Source organism: Agelaius phoeniceus, chromosome 17 (assembly GCF_051311805.1).
Source record: "Agelaius phoeniceus isolate bAgePho1 chromosome 17, bAgePho1.hap1, whole genome shotgun sequence".
Taxonomy (NCBI): domain Eukaryota; kingdom Metazoa; phylum Chordata; class Aves; order Passeriformes; family Icteridae; genus Agelaius; species Agelaius phoeniceus.
The window spans coordinates 1,543,185-1,566,313 of record NC_135281.1 but is presented as its reverse complement, the minus strand read 5'-3'; the positions used below and the strand labels follow the sequence as shown (position 1 = coordinate 1,566,313).

General features: G+C 59.9%; 1 protein-coding gene across 16 annotated transcripts in view; it reads left to right on the top strand.

Moving 5' to 3' along the window:
• Positions 1–23,129, top strand: part of EPB41L1 (erythrocyte membrane protein band 4.1 like 1) — a 66,110-nt gene that overhangs the window by 20,531 nt on the left and 22,450 nt on the right. For 15 of the 16 annotated variants that reach the window (XM_077187431.1, XM_077187434.1, XM_077187435.1 and 12 more), the window contains exons 3-12: positions 18,044–18,234; positions 18,819–18,983; positions 19,734–19,838; positions 19,915–19,957; positions 20,648–20,723; positions 20,872–21,090; positions 21,182–21,269; positions 21,538–21,690; positions 22,386–22,483; positions 22,630–22,805. In XM_077187431.1, the coding sequence (XP_077043546.1) occupies positions 18,061–18,234; positions 18,819–18,983; positions 19,734–19,838; positions 19,915–19,957; positions 20,648–20,723; positions 20,872–21,090; positions 21,182–21,269; positions 21,538–21,690; positions 22,386–22,483; positions 22,630–22,805 (1,297 nt within the window). In that variant the 5' untranslated portion in view covers positions 18,044–18,060. Of the gene's footprint in view, positions 1–12,251; positions 12,415–18,043; positions 18,235–18,818; positions 18,984–19,733; positions 19,839–19,914; positions 19,958–20,647; positions 20,724–20,871; positions 21,091–21,181; positions 21,270–21,537; positions 21,691–22,385; positions 22,484–22,629; positions 22,806–23,129 lie in introns of those variants that run through there. The other variant, XM_077187429.1, reaches the window with a different exon arrangement.

The window sequence follows — 23,129 nt, the reverse complement described above, 5'->3', positions numbered from 1 at the left end:
GACTCCAACCTGTGACTGATCACCACCTTGTCAGCTAAACTGAGTGCCACATCCAGTCATTTCCTGACCACCTTTAGGGGTGGGCACTCCACCATCTGCCTGGGCAGCCCTGCCAACGCCTGCCAACCCTTTCAGTGAAGAGATTTTCTCAAATATCCAATCTAAAACTCTGTTGGTTCAACTTGAGGCCGTTCCCTCTCATCCTGTCCCTGTTCCCTGGGAGCACAGCCCGACCATCCTGGCTGTCCCCTCCTGTCAGGAGCTGTGCAGAGCCAGAGGGGCTCCCCTGAGCCCCTTTCCCAGCTCCCTCAGCTGCTCCAGCCCCTTCCCCAGCTCTGTGCCCTTCCCTGGACACGCTCCAGCCCCTCAAGGTCTCGCTTGTGAGGGGTCCAGAACTGGACACAGCCCTGGAGATGAGGAGCTGCTGCTTCCTGGTGCAGTGCTGCCATGGGGTGGGACAGCTCAGCTCAGGCTGGCAGGACAAGGTGACAGAGCTCACCTGGGCTGCTGTGAAACCTGTCACAGGCTGAGGTGAAGAGGGAATGCTCAATTCCTGCCTTTCCTGCTGCCCTTCATGTTCCCAGTGTGATGTTTTTGAGCTCAGTCTCACCCTGCTGGGCAGGAGAACAAGGTGCTCTCCTCTCTGACCTCCTTGGGGGCAGCAGGCTCAGAGGGGGCTCCTCCCTGGAGGGGGAGTGCCTGGTTTTGCCTCTGTCAAGGTCAGGACTGAAGCTCTCAGGATGGTATTTCATGTTCAGACTCAGGTGTTTATTATTTCTTATCTGTATCACAGACTTACAAGGCATGGGTTCTGTAGTATTTCACTAACAAGGTACAAAATGGCAAACTGTCTTTCTCTACAAGGTCTTTTAAAGCTAAACTATCCAATTAAGAAATTGCACCTAAATTATTTTTACTTTTAACCCAATAACTAATCACCCATGTCCTGCAATGTGGACTTTTCTGTCCAGTTACAAAATCCCACCCAAACCCATGGAGAAGAAGGTGAAGAAGGAGCAGCCTCTGCCCCAAAACCTCCATCTTGCTTTATATATATTACTGTATTCTAAACCCTTCAACTCTGAGTTTTCCACCCTGTGGTATCACACACTTCTATTCAAACTCCACACCCACAATCCCAGTTCTATCATTCCATTTTGGAAGCCTTCTCCACAGCCTGAGGTCAAAAGCCAGCGTGGCCCTGCCCCTGCTCATGCTGTGGGGACAGGGATGGAGCTGTGGGGTGAGGCTGGGGGGAGCAGGGCACCTGGTGGCTCCAGGGAGGGTGGGGTGAGGTGGGTGCTGCTGGCAGGGAGGAGCACAGCCCCTCCTGGGATTGCACAGCCCCTCCTGGGATTGCACAGCCCCTCCTGGGGGGAGCACAGCCTCTCCAGTGTCCCTCTGCTCCTGCAGGAGTTGAGGTGCTCATGGGGTGGGGTGTGAGGCCAGCAGGAACTGCTTTAGTGTGAATAGAGAACACAGGAGAGATTGTGGTTGTGTGAGAAAAGACTGAAATGGGCTAAAAAACCCCATCTGTGACTGCCCTGAGGAGCACTGAGGGTACAGCTGGACCTGAGGAGGGAACATGGACAGGAGGCTCAAGAGAAGTGTATGGGGATGAAGGGTCAGAGGAAGTTTTGCACCAGAGGCAGATTTTGGTGCTGTGACCACAAGCTGTGCTGTGCCACTAGAGGGGACCTGCAGGAGCCAGGCAGAGGAGGAGGAGGGAGCCCCAAGGTCCATGCAGCTGCAGGCAGGAGGAGGAGCTGGCTGGGTGGGGTTGGCCCCAGCAGGTGCCCAGGTGGGCAGAGGAGCTCCCTGGGCAGCCCCATAGGGCTCTTCAGACCTGCTGCTCTCAGAGCCTCCAGCGCAGCCCTGGCAAGGACTGAGACTGGAGCCTGATGGACCTGGGCAGGCACCTCCCCCCAGGGCTGGAGTTGGGTGCTGCTGGATGGAGGATGGCTGTAGAGGTTGGATGGTGGCTGTTGAGGTTGGATGATGGTTGTAGAGGTTGGATGGCGGCTGTAGAGGTTGGATGATGGTTGTAGAGGTTGGATGGCGGCTGTAGAGGTTGGATGGTGGCCGTAGAGGTTGGATGGTGGTTGTAAAGGTTGGATGGCGGCTATAGAGGTTGGATGATGGTTGCAGAGGTTGGATGGTGCTATAGAGGTTGGATGGCGGCTGTAGAGGTTGGATGATGGTTGCAGAGGTTGGATGGCGGCTGTAGAGGTTGGATGGGGGCTGTAGAGGTTGGATGGTGCCCATAGAGGTTGGATGGCGGCTGTAGAGGTTGGATTGTGGCCATAGAGGTTGGATGGTGGCTATAGAGGTTGGATGATGGTTGCAGAGGTTGGATGGTGCTATAGAGGTTGGATGGGGGCTATAGAGGTTGGATGGTGGCCGTAGAGGTTGGATGGGGGCTATAGAGGTTGGATGGCGGCTATAGAGGTTGGATGATGGTTGTAGAGGTTGGATGGGGGCTGTAGAGGTTGGATGATGGTTGTAGAGGTTGGATGGGGGCTGTAGAGGTTGGATGGTGGCCGTAGAGGTTGGATGGTGGCCGTAGAGGTTGGATGGTGGCTGTAGAGGTTGGATGGTGGCTGTAGATGTTGGATGGTGGCTGTAGAGGTTGGATGATGGTTGCAGAGGTTGGATGGTGGTTGTAGAGGTTGGATGGTGGCTATAGAGGTTGGATGGTGGCCGTAGAGGTTGGATAGTGGCTGTAGAGGTTGGATGGGGGCTGTAGAGGTTGGATGGTGGCTGTAGAGGTTGGATGGTGGCTGTAGAGGTTGGATGGGGGCTGTAGAGGTTGGATGGGGGCTGTAGAGGTTGGATGGTGGCTGTAGAGGTTGGATGGGGGCTGTAGAGGTTGGATGGTGGCTGTAGATGTTGGATGGTGGCCGTAGAGGTTGGATGGGGGCTGTAGAGGTTGGATGGCAGCCGTAGAAGTTGGATGGTGGCCGTAGAGGGCTTTTATGCCCTCCCAGGGCTGTTGGCTTCTCCAGGACTGAGCTGTCACTGCCACTGGGTCTCTGCAGGGCTGGGCCATGGTGGGCACAGAGGCCTGGGGACACTGGGGAGCTGCAGAGCTTCCAAGAGTGGAAAGGCAGAAGGAGCTTTGTCCTGGCTGCTGGGGACAGGGACAACAGCCCAGGTCTGGAGGGAGGGAGGTTTGCTGAGATGGAGAACAACTCTCTAAGCTGAGGAGGATAAAGCCCTGGTGCAGGTGCACGAGAGGAGTTATGGGATCCAAGAGTGGTTTGGGTTGGAAGGGACCCTAAAGCTCATCTTGTCCCACCCTGTCCAGCCTGGCCTTGGCACTGCCAGGGATCCAGGGGCAGCCACAGCTGCTCTGGGCACCCTGTGCCAGGGCCTGCACACCCTCACAAGGAAGAATTTCTTCCCAACATCTGATCTAAATCTCTCTTGGTTTAGATTGGAATGGTTCCCTCTTGTCCTGTCATTCTCTCTCCATGTAAAAAGTCTCTCTCTCTCTATTTCCAGTGCTCTTAGGCCCTGGAAGGGGCTCTGAGCTCTCCCTGGAGCCTTCTCCTGTCCAGGTGAACACTCCCAGCTCTCCCAGCCCTGGCTGCAGAGCAGAGGGGCTCCAGCCCTGTGGCCCTGGGCAAGGAGCCTTGTCCCACTGTCCTCTCCAGCACAGGAGTGCTCAGGGCTCGCTGGGATGGATGGATGGATGGATGGATGGATGGATGGATGGATGGATGGATGGATGGATGATGGATGATGGATGGATGGATGATGGATGATGGATGGATGGAGGATGGATGGATGGATAGATGGATGGATGGATGGATAGATGGATGGATGGATGGACAGATGGATGTGGATAATGGATGGATGGATGGATGGATGGATGGATGGATGGATGGATGGATGGATGGATGGATGGATGATGGATGGATGGATGGATGGTGGATGGATGGATGGTGGATGGATGGATGGATGGATGATGGATGGATGGATGGATGGATGGATGGATGGATGGATGATGGATAGATGGATGGATGGATGATGGATGGATGAGGGATGGATGGATGATGGATGGATGGATGGATGAGGGATGGATGGATGATGGATGGATGGATGGATGGATGGATGGATGGATGGATGGATGGATGGATGGATGGATGGATGGATGATGGAGGTGCTCCCTGTGCTGAGCTGGCTGGATTAAAGCAGCTCTGGGCGCACTGTGTGGGGCTGCAGTGGGGCTGCAGGGCCCAGGGCAGGCTGGGAGCCCCAGGGGAAGCTGCAGGGCCCAGGGCAGGCTGGGAGCCCCAGGGGAAGCTGCAGGGCCCAGGGCAGGCTGGGAGCCCCGGTGCCCTCGGTGAGTCAGCTCTGGTGATTCAGCTCGGGTCAGCCCCCCTGCTGCAGCAGGAGGAGCCACTGGAGATGTTTTCCCTCCCTCATCTTAGCAGCGTTCCTGAGCCTGGCTGAGGTACAGCAGCTCTGAGCTGGGAGGTGTGCTCTGCTTGCCAAGGGAGCTCTAGCACATCTGGCACAGCTGTAAAACCCAGACTGGTTTGGGTTGGAAGGGACCTTGAAGCCCATCCTGTTCCACCCCCTGCCATGGCAGGGACACCTCCCACTGTCCCAGGCTGCTCCCAGCCCCATCCAGCCTGGCCTTGGGCACTGCCAGGGATGCAGGGGCAGCCACAGCTGCTCTGGGCACCCTGTGCCAGGGCCTGCCCACCCTCCAGGGAGGAATTTCTTCCCAGTATCCCATCCAACCCTGCCCTTTGGCAGTGGGATGTGGTGGTGTTCACAGGGGTCCCAGGATGAGAGAAGAGATGAGAATCTTGACTCCGTGTTTCAGAAGGCTGATTTATTATTTTATTATATATATTATATTAAAAGAAAATTATTTAACATAGCTTCACTAAAGAATAGAAGAAATTATTTCATCAGAAGGCTAGCAAGGAATAGAAAGGAATGGAATGATAATGAAATCTTGTGACTGACCACAGAATCCAAGACAGCTGGACTGTGATTGGCCATTAATTAAAACCAACCACATGAGGCCAATCAAAGATGCACCTATTGCATTCTACAGCAGCAGATAATTATTGTTTACGTTTCATTTCTGAGGCCTCTCAGCTTCTCAGGAGAAAAAATCCGAGCAAAAGGATTTTCATAAAATACGTCTGTGACAGTGGGAAGCCACTCCCTCTTGTCCTCCCACTCCAGACCCTTGTCCCCATCCCTCTCCAGCTCTCCTGGAGCCCCTTCAGGCACTGGAAAGGGCTCCATGCTCTGCCCAGAACCTTCTTTTTTCCAGGTTGAATTCCATTCAGCTGTTCTCAACCAACCCAAGCACTTACTTCAAAAATCTTACTTGAGCATCTTTCCCTATCCTTTCTGGGCTCAGATGCCCTCACCTGGAGCCACAGGAACTGCCCATAGGTACAAACCCCTCAGGCCTTGGCCCCAGCTCGGTGCTGCAGCTCACAGTGGGCTCAGAGGCTGTTCTGCACCCCCAGTGCATGGCCAGGCTGGTGCTTCCAGCCTCTGCTTTCCTCCTGAAGGATTCTGCAGAGCAGGTGCCCTGTGCCAAGCTGAATCCTGGTCGTAGGGGGGGGTTGGTTGCATTTTGCAAGTCACTGAGGGGTTCTCAGTCTGGCTCTTTGTGGTGTCTGAGTGCTTGGATGCCAAAGGATTCTCCTCAGCTTTGTGAGGACTCAAATGCTGCTGCTGTACCTTTGTACAGAAGTGAGACTGGGGAAATGTTTCCTGAGCAGAATAGAGCCCAAGCCAGGTGAGAAAGGTTGTTCCAGGCTGGACCTTTTGCCATCCATCTCTGCCAGGGCTGCTGTGAGCCGGCTCAAGGGGGATGTCTGGCCATGGTCCTTCCCTGGTTGCTATTCCTGGCTCTTGTTCAATCTCCTTTGACACCCTTTCAGTCCTTTTGTGTATCTGTGAGATGCTTCAGAGGATGGAAATTTCCAAGTTCCAGTTTCCCTGCAGCAGCTGGAAGCAGCTAAGCCACACATGTGCTGCAGGACTCAGAGTTTCAAACCCTCAGGTTTAGGGTGGGTGCTCTGGGCAGGTCTGGGGACTTTGGTGCTTTGGGGTTTGTGCAGGAGGGGTCACGGTGTGGTGGTGACACTGCATTCATGTGGATAATCCCCCCATTATAAATACACCCTGAGCTGCAAACAGCCAGGGAAAGCAGCCTGGGCAGGGCTGGTCACTGCTCAGACACAGCCAGGAGGGTGTTAAAGGGCCTTAAGGAGGAGGGAATGGCAGTAAAGCCATGGGGTGTGGGCACTTCTCACCTGCAGCAGCACTGGGGCTGAGGGTCCCAGCTCCTGGGGGATGGGGGGAGAGGGTGGAGGGCTGGGAGCATGTGGGGCTCCTGGAGGTGGGCATGGGGCAGCTCCACTCTGCTCCTCCAGGCTTGGTGGCATGGCCTGTCCCTCCCTGTCCCTTCCATGGAGGTGGGCAGGGCTGGGCACCTCTCCTGTGTGCCCCCAGGGTTTACCCTCCACAAGGAGCTGCTGGGGAAGGGGGTTCTGCCCCAAACAGGGACCTGCCAGGGTCCTGGGTCCAGCACAGCTCCTGGGGAGCTTTGCTGTTTTGGTTGCATTTTGCAAGTCACTGAGGGGTTCCCAGTCTGGCTGTTTGTGGTGTCTGAGTGCTTGGATGCCAAAGGATTGTGAGATACCTCAGCTTTGTGGGAACACAAATGCTGCTGCTGTGCCTTTGTACACAAGTGAGACTGGGGAAATGTTTCCTTAGCAGAATAGAGCCCAAGCCAGGTGAGAAAGGTTGTTGCAGGCTGGACCTTTTGCCATCCATCTCTGCCAGTGGGGATGTCTGGCCATGGTCCTGCCCTGGATGCTGATCCTGTTTCAGCTCCTGGGAGCTTTGCTCATGGGGGCTCATGGGGACCCCAGGCACTGGAGCACTGGCCAAGGTAAACTGGGAAACACAAGGATGGATATCAGTGAGCCTGGCTGTGTGGGAGCCCCTGGAGGCTGCCTGGAGCAGTGGGGACACCCCTGCCCCACAGGACCTGGGGCTTGGCACTGCCTCTGGGGCAGGGGGAGGTGACAGGAGCCCGGTGTGGGCAGCACTGGGGGGCTGGGATGGGCTGGGGGGTCCCTGCAGGGCAGTTCCAGTCCTGGGGCAGCACTGAGGTGCCTCCTCCTCTGCACCCACATCCCCTCTGTGTCCCTCTGTCCCAGGGTGTCCCTACAAGGAAGGTCAGAGCTGCTGAAGGAGCCCATGTGCTGCTTCCCACCCTGCAGCCCCGAGCTCACTCTCTCTCCCTTCTCCCCACTCTGATCCCTCTGGCATCCCTTCCCTTAAAAACATTTCTCTCTTATCTTTGATAATTGCCTGTGGGGTCTGAGCACCCTTGAGGCCTCTGAGCTGCCCTTGCCTTGGCAAAAGCTGAAAATCCTCTTTCTTCCCATGCCTGGGCTCCCACAGAGGGGCTGTGTCCTTCCCTGCAGCTCCTGGGCTCCCTGTGCCGTGGCACCAGGGGATGGTTCCATGCACAGCAGAGGTTCCTCATCTGCCCTTCAGATTCTCCTTGGAGCTGTGGGTGCTGCCCAAGGACAGGCTGCTCCCTGCTGTTCCTGTCCTGCTGCATCCCAGAGTCACTGGCCCTGCTCCTGTTCCTCAGTGTGGGGTGGAATCCTGCCATGGACAGGGGGCCTGTGTTGCACATGCTTGTGTTATTTAGTCCAATTTGGGGACACTCTGGGGTTTTTCAGGGTCCTGGTCCTGTTCCAGTCTGCCAATGGTGGCAATGGGGCTGAGCAGCCACAGGGTCCCTCTGTGTGACAAACATGGCTGGGAGAGGGGCAGCAGGGGAGGAACCAGAGGGAAGCCTGCCCTGGTGGCTGCAGATGCTCAGAAAGTGTGAGTCAGGCATCCCAAGAATGGGGAACTGGGCTGAACCCCACAAATATTCAAAGAGCAGCCCCTCCAGGACAGAGCTGAGCAGGGACAAGGGTCCAAGTGGGGTGTTTTGGGAAAAGACTGCTGTGGGTGTGGGTCAGCTGTACCATGCCAGAGCTCCTGGCCTCCCAAACCCTCCTTCTCCTTTTAACCCTCCCTTCTCCTCCTGGTCCTGATGGAGGGCAGCAGGACACGTGTGGGAAAGTGGAGGGGACAGTGGCTGCCTGTGGCTGGCTGGGACTGGGGTGCCTGAGGGTGCCTCTGCTGGCTGGAGGTTACAGGGAATGATGAGCCCTCACCTGGATTTAAGCCTTCAAGGGCTGATGGGGCCTGAGATGGAAGCTGGGTATGGGATGAGGCTGCTCCCAAATGCCCATCCCCAGCTGGGTGAGGGGCAGGGGGTGCCTTGCTGTGACTGAGCCCCACATGTCAGGGCTGGGTGAGCTCAGGGAGGGGACACAGGCAGGACAGTCCTTTCCCCCAGCACGAGGCCAGTGCAGCAGACCTTGGCCAGACTGGGACCCACAGGGAGAGCCATGGTGCCCCTGGGCACAATGGCCAGCCCTGAGCAGGGGGGGCTAACCCTAACCCAACCCTAACCCAACCCTAACCCTAACCCAAACATAACCCTAACCCAAACACTAACCCCTAAGCCTAAACCTAAACTTGACCCTGACCCTAACCCTAACCCAAACCCTAACCCCTAAGCCTAAACCTAAACCTGACCCTGAACCTAACCCTAACCCCTAACCCTAAGCCCTAACCCTAGCCCTATCCCTAACCCTAACTCTAACCCTAACCCTAACTCTAACCCTAGCCCTAACCTAACCCTAACCCCAACCCTAACCCTAACCCTAAGCCTTAACCCCAACCCCAACCCTAACCCCAACCCTAACCCTTGCCCTAACCTAACCCTAACCTTAACCTGCCCAGGGCCAGGGAAGGGGGGCCAGGAGCAGGGGGAGCAGGGGCTGGGCCCTGGGCTGTGCCAGCCCTTCTCTGCTGGGGTGCAGGGCAGTGGGGCAGCCCCTTCCACAGTGCCCCCACACTTCCCTCCTTCCCTGAGGGCATGCCACAGTGTCCAGGGAGGGATGTGCCCAGGGCTGATTCAGGGCAGGTTTTTCAGCTGATTTTTCAGCCTTTCCAGCACAGCTTGGCCATCCCTCCTCTCCCTCCACCCCAGCTTTATTGCTACCAAATTAATGAGGAACATGTTGGTGCTTGAAGTCAGAGGCTCTATCACAGCTCTCTGCCTTCCCCCAGCTTCCCAAACGCCTCCAAAGGATGGCTGGCAGCTCTGCCAGGGTGAGGGTGCAGGGCTGGCAGCTCTGCCAGGGTGAGGGTGCAGGGCTGGCAGCTCTGCCAGGGTGAGGGTGCAGGGCTGGCACCGGCGCCCTCCGCCCCCACAGCATCTTCTGCTGGGATCTAAGGGCTTCTGGGCCTCTGAACTGAAACCAAAGCCCAGCTCAGCCTTGACCTCTTGCAGGACTTGAGCTGTGTCCCACTGTGGTCTGAGGGAGCTGGCTCTGCTTCTGCCTGAGCCACCAAATCGTGCTCCAGGTGGCAGTGGGGGATGCAGCAATGCCCTGCTGTGCCATGTGGCATCACAGGGATGTGAGGAAACGGTGCCATGGGTCAGAGGAGCAAAGGAGGACTCTGCAGCAGCACTGCCTGTGCAGGAGCTCAGCTCAGTGCTTGCTTGGGGGGCACTTCTGAGGCCCCCAAACTGCTCCTTCCCCCAGGAGGCACCTTGGTGTAGTTTCTTGGTGGGTGAGGAGGTGCAGGATCAGGCCCAGGCCCATCCCCATGGGATGACTCAGGAATTAGTCGGGTCCTTGCTGGGCCTGTTGTCACCATGGCAGTTTGGGGTGTTCTTTGGTGGTGGCACCATGGCTGATGTCCTTCTGCTGGCCTCATCCCTGTGCTGAAACAAGCATGAAGGTCTCTGGGCTGTGCATCCCCCTCCAAAGTGCTGCCTGAGTTGGCCTGTGCCAGCCCAAGGGGTTCACTTGCCTCTCCTTAGAGTGGAAATGTGGGAGCTTGTCCATGGGGTGCCAAGAGGGGATGCAGGCAGTGCCCTCTTGGCACCTTCTTGGGGCCAGGCTCTGCTCAGCGGTGCCCAGGGACAGTCCCGGGGGCCTCGGGCACAAAGTGACCCACAGGAGGGGCCCTCCGAGCTCAGGAGACACTTCTGCACTGGGAGGGTGGCCGAGCACTGCCGCAGGTGCCCGGGGAGCTGGGGGAGTCTCCATCCCTGCAGAGACTCAAAAGCCACCTGGACACATCCTGGGCAGCCGGTTCTGGGTGGCCCTGATGGAGCAGGGGCTGGGCCAGGTGACCTCCAGAGGTGCCTCCAGCCTCCCCCAGCCCCACATCCACATCTAGAGCACCTGGGCAGTGTGCAGGGGCTCAGCAGGGCAAGTGGCACAGTGGCACATTGCTCCTCCCTGGGCACAGTGACGGTGCTGATGCCACAAGGTCCAAGTGCCAGCAGGACCCCTTTGGAACCTGTAGGTGTTCAGGTCTCCCCAGTCCTTGTGCACCCTGGGGGTCTCACCAGTCATGGAACCACTGAGGCTGGAAAGGAATTCTGTGTGTCGAGTCCAACCCTCATCCCTGCACTGTCAAGGCCACCCCTCACATATGTCCCCAAATCTGAATGTCCTTTAAATTCCCCCAGGGACGGTGACTCCACCACTGCCCTGGGAAGCCTGTGCCAGTGCCAGACCACCCTTTCCAAGATTCTTTGGAGCCCAGAGGAGTTTCCACAGGCCCCTCTGCAGTTACTGGGTAGTGGATGCAGTGGGTCCCTTCCAGCCTGGCCTGAGCCCCTTTCTCTGGGTCCATCATTGCTTCCTGCCAGGGATGGAGGGAAGGTCCTTCCTGTCCCTGTTTTCCCCAGGATACCTGATGGAGCCACCAGGGACTCTGTTCAGTTGTGGGTGACACCAGCCCTGACCAGTGCTGAGCAGCCAAGAACTGGTCACCCCAGCCCCAAGCCCAGTGGCTGCACCCTCCTGGAGAGTTGGGAAGGGGAGGTTCAGGGCTGGCAGTGCCATCAGGGGTGCTGAGGCTGCCTTGGCACAGTGGGTGCTCCCAGGGGGGCTGCAGGGTCTGGGGGAGCTGCAAGCCCCACTGCAGGCCTGCCTGAATTGTGGGGATTGCACTGCTGAGGTTTGGATTAGAGTGCAGACCAGGCAAGGATTCTGGAGTATGAGTTTGCTGGGAACTGTGGGATTCCTGGCTCTCCCTGGCTGCAGGCAGCTGTGTTTGAGAATGGGACCCCTGGGCTGTCCCAGTTCAGTGGCTCAGGAGTCCCTGTGAAGGTGCCCAGCCTCAGGGAGGGCTCAGGGAGGGCTGTGGGGGCTGGGACCCTTCCCTGCCCGTCTGCTTCCCCCAGGGCTGATGTTCTTGACTGGGGGAACAGTCCATGAGCATCCCAGCCCACGGGTGCCACTTGGGGAGCTGGTGCTGGTGAGCAGCTGGGCAGTCTGGGGTTCTCCTTCTGCATCCAGCGTGGTCACCCACACAGTGAGTGCCTGTGCCCCCACAGCCAGAGCCAGACCAGGGGTCTCCTAGCAAGTCCCCAGACTTGTGCTTTGTCCCCTTGTGTTCCTGCTGGCTCAGCATGCCCAGGGCTCCCCTCAGCGTGTGCCCAAACTGACGGGTCCTGCCCGGGCACCGCTGCTCCCAGCAGGATGCCCACACCTGGCCAGGGGCCCCCAGCCCCTGCCTGCCCCCCGGGACCCTGCCGTGTCCCTGCCTGTGCTCTGGCTGTCCCCGCTGCCAGCAGGAGCTGTCCCTCTGCCCGCCGGGGTCGGTGCTGGGCTGCAGGGAGCCCCTGCAGAGGGTCCGTGCCGTGTTTGCTCCGCGGGGCTGTCCCTGCAGGGAGGGGCAGGGACGCGTGCCCTGGGCACAGGGATGTGCCGGCTGTCACGCTCGGCCCTTCACCCTGCGCAGGGCCGGTGAAAGAGCCTCTGTCCAGCCGCCGCTGCTGGGCCAGGCTCGGCCCCGCCTGGCTGTGGATGGCAGCGCAGGGTTTGCTGCCCCGGGCCCCATGGCAGGGCTGGGGAGGGCAGGACCGTGCCAGGTTACCTTGGCATGGAGATGAGCAGCCGAGCTCTCCTGCCCCGTCGGGCGTGCGCAGGGAAGATCCCGGCGGGAGTGCCCGGCCCGGGATGAGTCAGGGGTTTGCGGGGCCGGGGGCGATGGGGGCGGCACCGGCACCCGGGGGACACGCCCGGGAGGGCAGCCCCGCTCCCAGCTCCCATCCCATCCCATCCCATCCCATCCCATCCCATCCCGTGCCGGCTGCGGCAGCAGTGCACATCCCTCCATCCTTCCATCCTTCCTTCCATCCGTCACCGCGCGGGGCGTGGGAAGAGGCGGCTCTGCAGAAGGCGCTGCCTCGGCCGCAGCGCCAGCCCGGCGGGCTGAGCCGAGGCGGGCTGAGCCGCGCCGGAGCCATGGGCAGCTGGCACCCAGGTAGGGCCCCCCGGGGCACTGCGCGATGCTCGGCCCCGCTGCTGCTGCCGCTGCCGCCCCGGGTTCAGCCAGCGGCGGCTGCCTGGGGAGCGCTGGGGAGGATGGGGAGGATGCGGCTCCTGGAGCCCGGGGGCGGTGGGGGCGCTTTGACTTGATCTTAGAGGTCTTTCCCAAACTTGGTTCTAGGATTCTATGACGGGGCACCTTTAAAGCTCGGGACACTGCAGATCTCTGCCCCTGCCAGTCCCCCGTGAGGAGATCAGGGTTCAGTCTCCAGGAGCAGGGGATCCCCAGTGTTTCTGATCCCCCCCTTCACCACAAACAGCTCATATGATCCTCTGGCCCTGCTGCAGAGCAGCACAGGAGAACTCTCAGGCTGCACTGCAGAGTTGTTTGGGGATTTGCGAGTCCCGTGCCAGGGGGGTGAGGTCCCAGGGGTAGCACTAGGGCCTGGGGGTGGCACTGGGGCTCAGGGTGCTGTGTGCTGTCGGGGCTTTGGGGCTGCTTTCCTTGTTTGCTGTTTCCATGGAGGATTCCCAGGACTCCCCGCCGGGCTCCCTCAGGTTTGCAGGATGGCTGCAAGGCACTGCCTGTGCCCCTGTGCCCCTGTGCCCAGCTCAGCCCTGCCCGGTTAGGGTGCTGGGTGCCACAGCCCCGGGGAGCATCTCTGTTCTGCCTGGGGCTGGCAGGTGCCTGGCCCCTGCCCCGTGCCCTGCAGCCACTGCCACCCCCGCAGGGTACCCCCATGTCCGTGTGTCTCTGTGGCAGCATCTGTCCCCAGTGTGACCCCACAATGTGATGGGGCTTTGCTGCCACCATCAGCCCCACTCGGCAGGGGTGGGGGAGGAGGTCACTGGGTTGTCACCCACCCCTGTGCTCCCCACCCGAGCTGGAGCCCCGTTTGGGCACTCAGCAGGGGCTGCTGCCTGCCTGGGACTGAGGGGCTCCGGAGGTGAAGCCTCGCGGATGGGCAGAGCCTCCGCAGGGAGCGAGGGGCGTTAGGGGCAGCCCGGGAGCAAAGGGGGATGCTCAGCCCTGGAGAGCAGCGCGGGAGCTGGGAGTGACTGGGCAGGGAGGGGGAGCAGCCTGCAGGGAGGGGAAGGGAAGGCTCTGCCAGAGGAGCGCTGCAGCGGCTGGAGCTGGGAGATGCTGGGAAAGTGCTGGGGCAAAGCAGCTGGGAAATCCACACTCCAGCTTGAAGGGGAAGGAGGAGGAAAACACCAAGGGGAGGAGGAGCAGGCAGGGAGATGATGGGAGGAGATTCCAGGCATGACAAGCAGGTCTGCCTGTGATCCTGCTGAGGCTTCCTTTGCAGTCACCGTTCCCACGTGCCTGTTCCGGTAGCCTGGAGCTCCATCCGGCTCCAGCCCTGTCCCCTGAGGGAGCATCCCCCGGCCCTGGGCTCCAGCTGCAGCTGCATCGAGCCAGCCCTTGATGGAAACTGGCTTTGTGCTGAAAACTCGCCCTTGCTGAAAACCAGGCATGGTGCACCAGGGCCTGTGGGTGCCAGGAGGAGCCCTTTGGCCACTGCCTGCACAGGGCAGGCTCTGGGGGTTTGTGCCCACTGCCTCCAACAGCCTCAGCACGGCATTTGCTCCAGTGGGACCGGCATGGGCAAGGCTGAGTGCTGGGAGGGCTGGTGCCCACAGGGGTGAGGCCCTGCTTCTGCTGTAGGAAGTATTTAGGAAGAAATAACTTTAGAACTCCATCGAGTTCACTGTAGTTGTGTAACCTCTTTTACAGGTTAGTAACAGCAGATATTTCAGTGGAATTGTCCCTTTGGCACCACTCTGGGACCTGTGTCCTTTCTGAACCCATGGCCTCCACTCTGGGGTCTCTGCTGGGACAGCAGGAGCTGAGTTTGCACAGGGAAGGTGCTTGGGATGGGCAGGGCTCCATGGCTGCTGCTCCCTGTCTGTGCTGTGCTGCCCTCTCCCATCAGGGACAGCTCCTGCCCATGGCACAGAGTTGCTCCCAGGGCAACATCTCCCTCTGCAGTTCTCGAGGGCCGTGGGGAGGCCATGGGATAAAAGAGGGACAGGGGGCTGGGACAGGTTTCACCATGAGTGTGCTCAGGTCCCTGCAGAGCCTGCAGGTGCCCCCAGGGTGCTGAGCACCCCCAGATGGGCACAGAGGGTGCTGCTGCTCATGTGAGCCTTGGTGTCCCTCTCCCACAGCCCTGGGTGCAGGTGAGTGCAGGTGCCCAGGCTGCCATGGAGGGTGGCAGTGTCCCCCAGCAGGTGCCACTGTCCCCAGGGGCTTGGTGCTGCCAGGCTGGGGCTGACCCTGGGCTGCAGCAGCACTGGGGTGAGTGGCAGTGCTGGAGGAGCCCCAGCCTTCCCACTCAGCCCCAGGGTGGGCTGGGAACAGCTCCTGAATGCAGCCCTTGTGGCTGTGCCCGGGAGCGTGGCAGTGCCAGCATGGTCCCTCCGTCAGGGCTGTGCAGCTGCAGGGCTCAGCTGCAGTGGGGCCGTGCCTGCAGCCACTGCCCCTGCCAGCCCTGGCTCCCTCCAACAGCTCCAGGCCCCCAGCAATGACTCTGTGTAGGAGCAGAGCCTCCCCAGCACGGCTGCAAGGCCAGAGACTGAGGGATTCCCTGCCTGGGAGCAAGGACATGGTCCCTGGGGATTTGCAAGGCTCCCTTAGCAGAGCTCCCTGGCACTGCTGTGCCATGCTCTCACTGGCTTCAGCTGGAAGGCAGTCCCTGGGATCAGGTTCCTGGTGCACCATCAGAAGATGGGAACTGGAGCTCAAGGTGCAGAAGTGAGATGGGATGAATTCAAAGCTTACTACACTTAAAAAACCCCTCATTTCCTCCAGGGATCACTGCAGGGGAAAAGTAGTTTGGAAGAAAGTTTAGAAACGTCAAGTGAAAAACTCAGCATGTATTTGGCCCAAAGTGATGCGTTGTCATTTTAGAGATTTGTGTTGATTAAAAATTCACACACTGAGATCCAAGCAGAAGTGTTTGGGCATGATCCACACAGGGACCAGGGCTTGGAGCGAGCAACTGCTTGAATTTGCAGTGGAAAAAAGCAGCTCTGTTTCCTCTGTGAAAAAAACAAACCAGCAGTGACCTCTGGAAGCTCCTGGTGGCCTTGGCCGAGCGGTGGGGTCTGTCAGGAGGAGCTGATGCTGCTCAGGGCAGGCTGTCTGGCCTGTCATGGCCAGGAGAACATGGCTGTGGCACAAGGGGGTGACATCCTGGGATCTGGCTGTGAGCTGAGGCCCCTTGGTGAGCACCCAGCAGCGCAGGCACGGGAGGGGAACGTTCCCGGGATCTCCTGGCTGCGAATCCGGCGGAAGGCGTAGGCTTGACTCCCTGTCTTCTCCATCACCTCCTCTCCGTTCCCTCCACCCCCAGAGCCAGTTTTAGTCATTTTCCTGGGAAGGTTTCACATCTTCCCACGGCTGAGGACACCTGAAGGGCAGCAGTGGGACAGGAGCTGTGGTGTGGGATGGGTTTCTTTGTGAGTCTCAGTGACACTGAGCTGAGCCTGAGCTGTGCAGTGGATCCAGATCTACCAGGGATGGGGCACCCAGAGGGTCCTGGGCAGGCTGGAGGAGCTCAGGTGAACCTCATGGAGCTCAGCCAGGCCAAGGGCAAGGTCCTGCACCTGGGTCAGGGCAGCACCAGCACAGGCTGGGGCTGGCTGGGTGGGGAGCAGCCCTGGGAGAAGGACTTGGGGGTGCTGCTGGTGACAAACTGGATGTGACCTGGCCATGGGCACTGGCAGCCCAGAAACCAACCCTGCCCTGGGCTGATCCCACAGCGTGGGCAGAGGTGAGGGGGGGATTCTGCCCCTCTGCCCACCCAGGTGAGACCCCACCTGCAGAGCTGCCCCAGCCCTGGGGACCCAACATCAGCAGGATGTGGAGCTGCTGCAGTGAGTCCAGGAGAGGCCACAGAGATGCTCCAAGGGCTGGAGCCCCTCTGCTCTGGGACAGGCTGGAAGAGCTGAGGGTGTTCACATGGAGGAGAGGAGGCTCCAGGGCAACCTTGGAGCTCCTTCCAGTGCCTAAAGGGGCTCCAGGAGAGCTGGAGAGGGACTGGGGACATGGGATGGAGGGACAGGATAAGGGGGAATGGCTTCCCACTGCCAGAGGGCAGAGTTAGGTGGGATACTGGGGAGAAGATTTTCCCTGTGAGGGTGCCGAGGCCCTGGCACAGGGTGCCCAGAGCAGCTGTGGCTGCCCCTGGATCTCTGGAAGTGTCCAAGGCCAGGTTGGGCAGGGTTTGGAATTGGAACAGGATCTGCAGGCATTACTCAGGGCTGCTGGTGTGGCTGCTCCGTGGGCAGGGGGGGTGATGTGACCACTGGGTCACAGATGCTCCAACTGAGCCACCTTGTGCAGCCACAGCCCTTGGACTCAGGTGGGGATGATCCCAGCAGGTGCTGCACAGCTGGACATGGCCTGGTGGGGAGCTGGCAGGGCCTGAGCAGCCTGAGTGGAGAGTGGGTGATAGTCCAAAGGGTGCTCAATGACCTGTGGAGTGTGGACCCTCCCAGGACACCTTGCTAGCCCATGCTCTGTTGGCATAAAATGTTTCAAAACCATAAAGGTTCCAAAAACACACTGCTGAGCATCCTGGCATGGAAAGTGCCTTCCCCTCCCTGTTCCTGGCCCTGGGTTTGTTTTTCAGGCAGCTGGGGTTGGAGGCAGGAATCCACAGGGTCCCAGGCTGGCCGTGGGAACCCAGCGTGCTGCTGCTGCTGCTGGGGTGGCCGGTGGGGAGCAAAGCAGCCAGCCCGGATGCGAGCTGTGCACTGTCCGTGTCTGCCATTTCCTGTGTCACTGCAGCCCTTCCCTGACTCACAGCCTGCCTTTGCCTCCCACTCCTAGAAAACAGCGAGGGAAGGTTCCAGCCGGTGCAGGGGTGTGGGAGCAGGGGGTCAGAGCAGCTCTGCATGACCAGGTGCATCCCTGTCCATGGTGGATCCCTGTCACTGATGTCCCTCCCCACTGCTGGCTCTTGTCCTCCAGCTCAGAGTTTGAAATCCTGGTGTCCTGTGCTGCTGCCACCAGCCCTTTGGAAAGCCAGCACTTGGCACAGACAGGGATCTGGGCTCTGGCAGTGGATCTGTGCAAGGACAGGGATCTGGGATCTGGCAGTGGATTTGTGCAAGGACAGGGATCTGGGATCTGGCAGTGGATCTGTGCATGGACAGGGATTGGGGTCTGGCAGTGGATCTGTGCATGGACAGGGATTGATTGGGCTCTGGCAGTGGATCTGAGTGGACAGGGATTGGGCTCTGGCAGTGGATCTGTGCATGGACAGGGATCTGGGATCTGGCAGTGGATCTGTGCAGGGACAGGGATCTGGGATCTGGCAGTGGATCTGTGCAGGGACAGGGATCTGGGATCTGGCTGTGGATCTGTGCAGGGACAGGGACAGTGGTCTGGCAGTGGATCTGTGCAGGGACAGGGATTATTGGGCTCTGGCAGTGGATCTGTGCAGGGACAGGGATTATTGGGCTCTGGCAGCGGATCCGTGTGAGGCAGAGATGGGCACATCCCAAGCCTGTCCCAGCCTCCCCCGAGCAGCCAGGGCATCCCAGCCGGCTGCCCGGGCAGCATCCCCCAGCCCCCGGTGACACCTACTGTCTCTCTCCGGTGGCGGTGACAGCGCGGTGACCGGCGGTCATGACAACGGAGACAGGCCCGGGCTCTGAGGTGAGGAACGCGCAGGAGGACGCTCCGCAGCAGCAGCTGGAGGCGGCCGCCCAGGGCCCCACGGCCGCGCCCAGCCCCGCCGGCCGCGACACCGACGCCAATGAGAAGCTCGGGGCACAGCCGGACACCCGAAACATGGAGCCGGTGAGTGGGTGTCGGCCGGGGAACGTGAGAAGGGACGGGCAGGAGCAGCACGGGAGAGGCCGTGGCGCCGCTCGCTGCTGGCCGTGGTGCCGTGAGGCGGGCCCGGCCCTCGGGGGCAGCCCCAGAGGAGCCCCTGAGGCGGGGCCCGCCGGGCTGTGCCGCTGCCCCCGCTGCCCGCACGGCTCCTGCAGGCAGGACGGGCCGCGGATGATGGTGAGGCCGATGGTGTGCCAGCGCTGGGAACGGCCCTGCTGGCCCGCCATGGCTGTGGGCAGCGGTGCCGTGTCCCCACTGAGCTCCCCGGGCCCGGCTGGGACCCCGGCTGCAGCCGCTGTTGGCTGTGGGGCTGTGGGGAGCGGAGCTGCTGCCCTGGTGGTTGGCCAGGGAGATTTGGGTGCCGAACTGACCCCCAGTGTCCGTTTTCCAGGAGCTGGGCTATGCTGGCAGTGTGGGTTGGTGGAACTGGCCTTGGCTGGGCACTGTCCATCAGCAGCTGCCTCACTCTGCTGTGCAGAGCCTTCCCCCTCTGCCCGTGTGTCCCTCGGCAGGGCTGCCAAGTCACCCTCTGTGTATCCCTGCTCCAGGGCACAGACATGGAGGACAAGGACTACAGCGAGACCGACGGGCTCTCTGACAAAACAACTCCCAGCAAGACCCAGAAGTCACCCCAGAAAACCACCAAGAAAGTGAAGAGTGCCCTGTGCAGGGTGACCCTGCTCGATGCATCCGAATATGAGTGCGAGGTGGAGGTGAGTCCCAGATTTGGGGGCCTGTGTGGGCACCAAGGAGGGGACACTGCTGGGACCCTGCCCAGTCCAGAGAGTCCTGAAGGACAGGACTCTTCCTAGGACAGCTTTGTAGTACCTCTATCCTAGGGAAAAACACATACAGAAATAGCCATTTAAGTTGAAATTTCAAAATTAGTTAAAAGTCTGGAAAGAAAGACCCTTGCAGGGGATATCAGCCCAGTGAAACCAAATTTGGTAGCTACTCATAAGAGAAAACAGTGTCTAAGTCAGAAGCTTAATGGCTGGGGATAGAGCTCTGCCTGGCAGTTCAGGCACCTGGCAGTGGCTGCAGGATGGGACAGGGGGGACACACATCTGGCAGTGGCTGCAGGATGGGACAGCAGGGACACACACCTGACAGTGGCTGCAGGATGGGACAGGGGGGACACACACCTGGCAGTGGCTGCACCAAGGGTGCTCTCCATCACTCCACATGCTCCTGGCTCCTGGTGGCTCTTGTTATGCAGAGCTTGGGGATCCAGCCACCACTGCCACCAGGAGCCCATCCCTGCAGCCCTGGGATGTCCCCACAGTGGTGCCCCATCTCTGCAGCCTTTGGCACCGCTTTAGGGACACACAGGTGATCCTGGGGCTGCGAGGCTGGGATGTGCTGGAGCCCATGCTGGGTGAGGGGATGTTCTGATGGTCACCTGGAGGGTGTCCAGGAGTCCAAGGGACCAGCTGACATCAGCCTGTCCATGTCTCTGACAGAAACACGCCCGAGGCCAGGTGCTCTTTGACATGGTGTGTGAGCACCTCAACCTCCTGGAGAAGGACTACTTTGGCCTCACCTTCTGCGATTCAGACAGCCAGAAGGTGAGCATGGGAGGTCCCTCTGCAGCCCCCCCATCCAAGGTGGCGACCCCCCTGACCTGCTGTCTCCTCATTGCAGAACTGGCTGGACCCCTCCAAGGAGATCAAGAAGCAGATCCGCAGTAAGTGCCCGGGGAGGGTCCATCCTCCTCAGCCCTGGGGTGTCCCATGGGGCTCCTGGATGGCTCAGTGTGGCTGTCCTGTGGCAGGTCACCCCCCCTCCTGCCCTGGAGGGGACCTTTGGCAGCTGGCCTGGGTATCAGGGACACTGTTGCTCATTCAGCTGTTTGTTATCCACCTCTTTTCTACTATTGAGAGGTGAGGGGACAAAGGACTCTGTGCCATGGAGAGCTGTCTGACACTTGGTGCCACTCTGGGCACCACCTGCCCCGTGCAGAGGGGACAGGGATGGTGGGGAGAGTGGGGGTCCCAAGCCTTGCTGGGACAGGTCCTGGGGTGCATTTGCCATGGTATTACCTTGGGATGGCAGAAGAGCTGTTGCCCAAGGTGTCACCTTCTGGGACACAGGAGGCTTTTGCTGGGACACTGAGCTTGTGGCTCCTGCAGTTGTGATGCTTTGCTGTCCCCAGCTCTCTGGGGAGGTTTCCCCAAAAGCAGGTAGTATCTGTTTTCCCCAAAAGCTGTGCTGGAGTCCCAAGGGCTGTGCCCCTGGCAGCCTCTAGAGCCCCCTTTTCCCTGCCCTGTGCAAGGCTTGGAGGGAGCAGCAGGATCCTCAGTGGACACACGGATGCTCCTGTGCCCTGTGTGCAGCCCCTTGGGTGCTGTCCTGAACTGCTCTCTCCCCTCCCCAGGCGGGCCCTGGAACTTTGCCTTCACTGTGAAGTTCTACCCTCCAGACCCTGCCCAGCTCACAGAGGACATCACCAGGTGAGGACAATGGACCTCCTTCCCAGGGAGTCCCAGCCTGCTGTGGGGTGCACAAGTCTCCTTCCTGGAGAGCCCCAGCCTGCCCTGGGGGGCACCAGATTGGTTCCTGGGTGCCCTGGCCCGCTCTGACCGCCTGCCCCTCCTGCAGATACTACCTGTGCCTGCAGCTCCGTGCCGACATCATCACGGGCCGCCTGCCCTGCTCCTTTGTCACCCACGCCCTGCTGGGCTCCTACGCCGTGCAGGCCGAGCTGGGGGACCACGACACCGAGGAGCACGTGGGCAACTACGTCAGCGAGCTGCGCTTCGCCCCCAACCAGACACGGGAGCTGGAGGAGCGCATCATGGAGCTGCACAAGACCTACCGGTGAGCCCCGGCAGGGGACAGCACGGACAGGACAGCTGCCCCACGGCCCTGGGCTGCCCAGCCACGTGTCCCCCTCTGTGTCTCCCTGCAGGGGAATGACCCCCGGGGAAGCAGAGATCCATTTCCTGGAGAATGCCAAGAAGCTCTCCATGTATGGGGTGGACCTGCACCACGCTAAGGTACGGGGCTGGGGGCTGCCAGAGCGCTGCCCCTTCCCAGCCTGCTCCTGCCCACCTTCCTCCTGCAGGGAAGGCTCCTGGCATGGCTTTGGGTGGCACCAGAGAAGCTCCAGAGATCAGACTCCGCCAGCCTGGGGTTCACTGTTCACCCTGCCAGCCAGGCCTGCAGCACTCTGCAGGAGGGATGTGGCACTGCTGGCCAGGCTGGCTCTTGCCGAGCTGCTGACCTGTCCCCTTCTGTCCCCTCCTATCCCCTTGTCTCCTCCAGGACTCAGAGGGCATCGACATCATGCTGGGCGTCTGTGCCAACGGCCTCCTCATCTACAGGGACCGGCTGCGCATCAACCGCTTCGCCTGGCCCAAGATCCTCAAGATTTCCTACAAGAGAAGCAACTTCTACATCAAGATCCGCCCGGGGGAGGTGGGTGCCAGGTGCTGGTGCAGCCCCTGGGTACCTGTCCTGAGGGATTGGAGCTGATGGTGAGGATTTCCTCACCTGGCTCTGGCCTCTGCTCCAAGGATCCCACATTTATGACCATACTGGCCAAGAGAGCACATTTCCTGTGGCATGGATTTTCTTTCGTGTTATCTTGTGACTTCTAACAGCTGAGGGACCCCAGGATTCCATTCCTGACAGACATCATGACCCTGCTGCTATAGGGAGCTTGCCCAGGAATGGGGGTTAAGGGCCATTTTTGTCACACCTTCACAAGGTTTTTTCATTCATTTTCAGACTTTATTTCCACTCATTTATGGTAGGAAAATGCATTTCTACCCACGTGTTCCAGCAGGCTGGAGGGCAAGGACAGCACACCTGGGAGTGATGCCCTCAGACCAAAACAGCTGTAAAAGCTTTTTGTTTCTTGAGGGAATTTCTCTTGCACCGAAAAGCCATTTACAGTTGAGGAAGGTGCTTAGGGCAGAGCTGTGGGGTGTATCACTCTGCTGGGTATGGTGCTGGGCATGGACCATCTCAGCATGAATTTGAATAAGATTTTTGAGGGTCTTTTGCACAGTCACAGCTCCTGCCAGGGGAACCTGAGGAGCTTGGCAAGGTCCTGGCGTGTCCCCCAGGGCAGGATGTGCCTGTAACAGCCTGTCTCTGTCTCCCCCAAGTACGAACAGTTTGAGAGCACCATTGGCTTCAAGCTGCCCAACCACCGCTCAGCCAAGAGGCTCTGGAAGGTCTGCATAGAGCATCACACCTTCTTCAGGTGAGGCACCTTCCCTAGACCTTCTCCAGGCCTCTTTTCCCGAGGCAGACACATTCCTGCTTCTGCTGCAGTGGGTGCACGTGGGAAGCAGTGCCAGGGGGCCTGGCTGGGGCTCGCTGACGCTGTCCCACCCCTTTGACCCCCAGGCTGGTGTCCCCAGAGCCACCCCCCAAGGGTTTCCTGGTGATGGGCTCCAAGTTTCGGTACAGCGGGCGCACGCAGGCGCAGACGCGCCAGGCCAGCGCCCTCATCGACCGCCCCGCGCCCTTCTTCGAGCGCTCCTCCAGCAAACGCTACACCATGTCCCGCAGCCTGGACGGAGGTACAGGGGACACGGGGACACTGCTGCTCTGGCACCAACAGGGGACGCTGCCCCGCCTCGCTGGGCTGGCTCACAGCAGCATCAGGCTTCCTTCTGGAGGCTGTCCCCAGCCTCATCCGTGTGGCACAGGGGCTGTCCCCACCCCTAGGGGTAGCACAGTCTGTGCATGAACAGGGGGACACGGCAGGGCTGGGGTCGGGCAGCTCAGGGACACATCACTCCCTCCCCTGTGCCCTGGGACCCCTGGAATCACCTGACCCAGGTGTGAGCTGGCAGGGCTGGGGCTGGGGCAGGGTGGTAGGGCTGCAGTGACCCAGCTGGCAG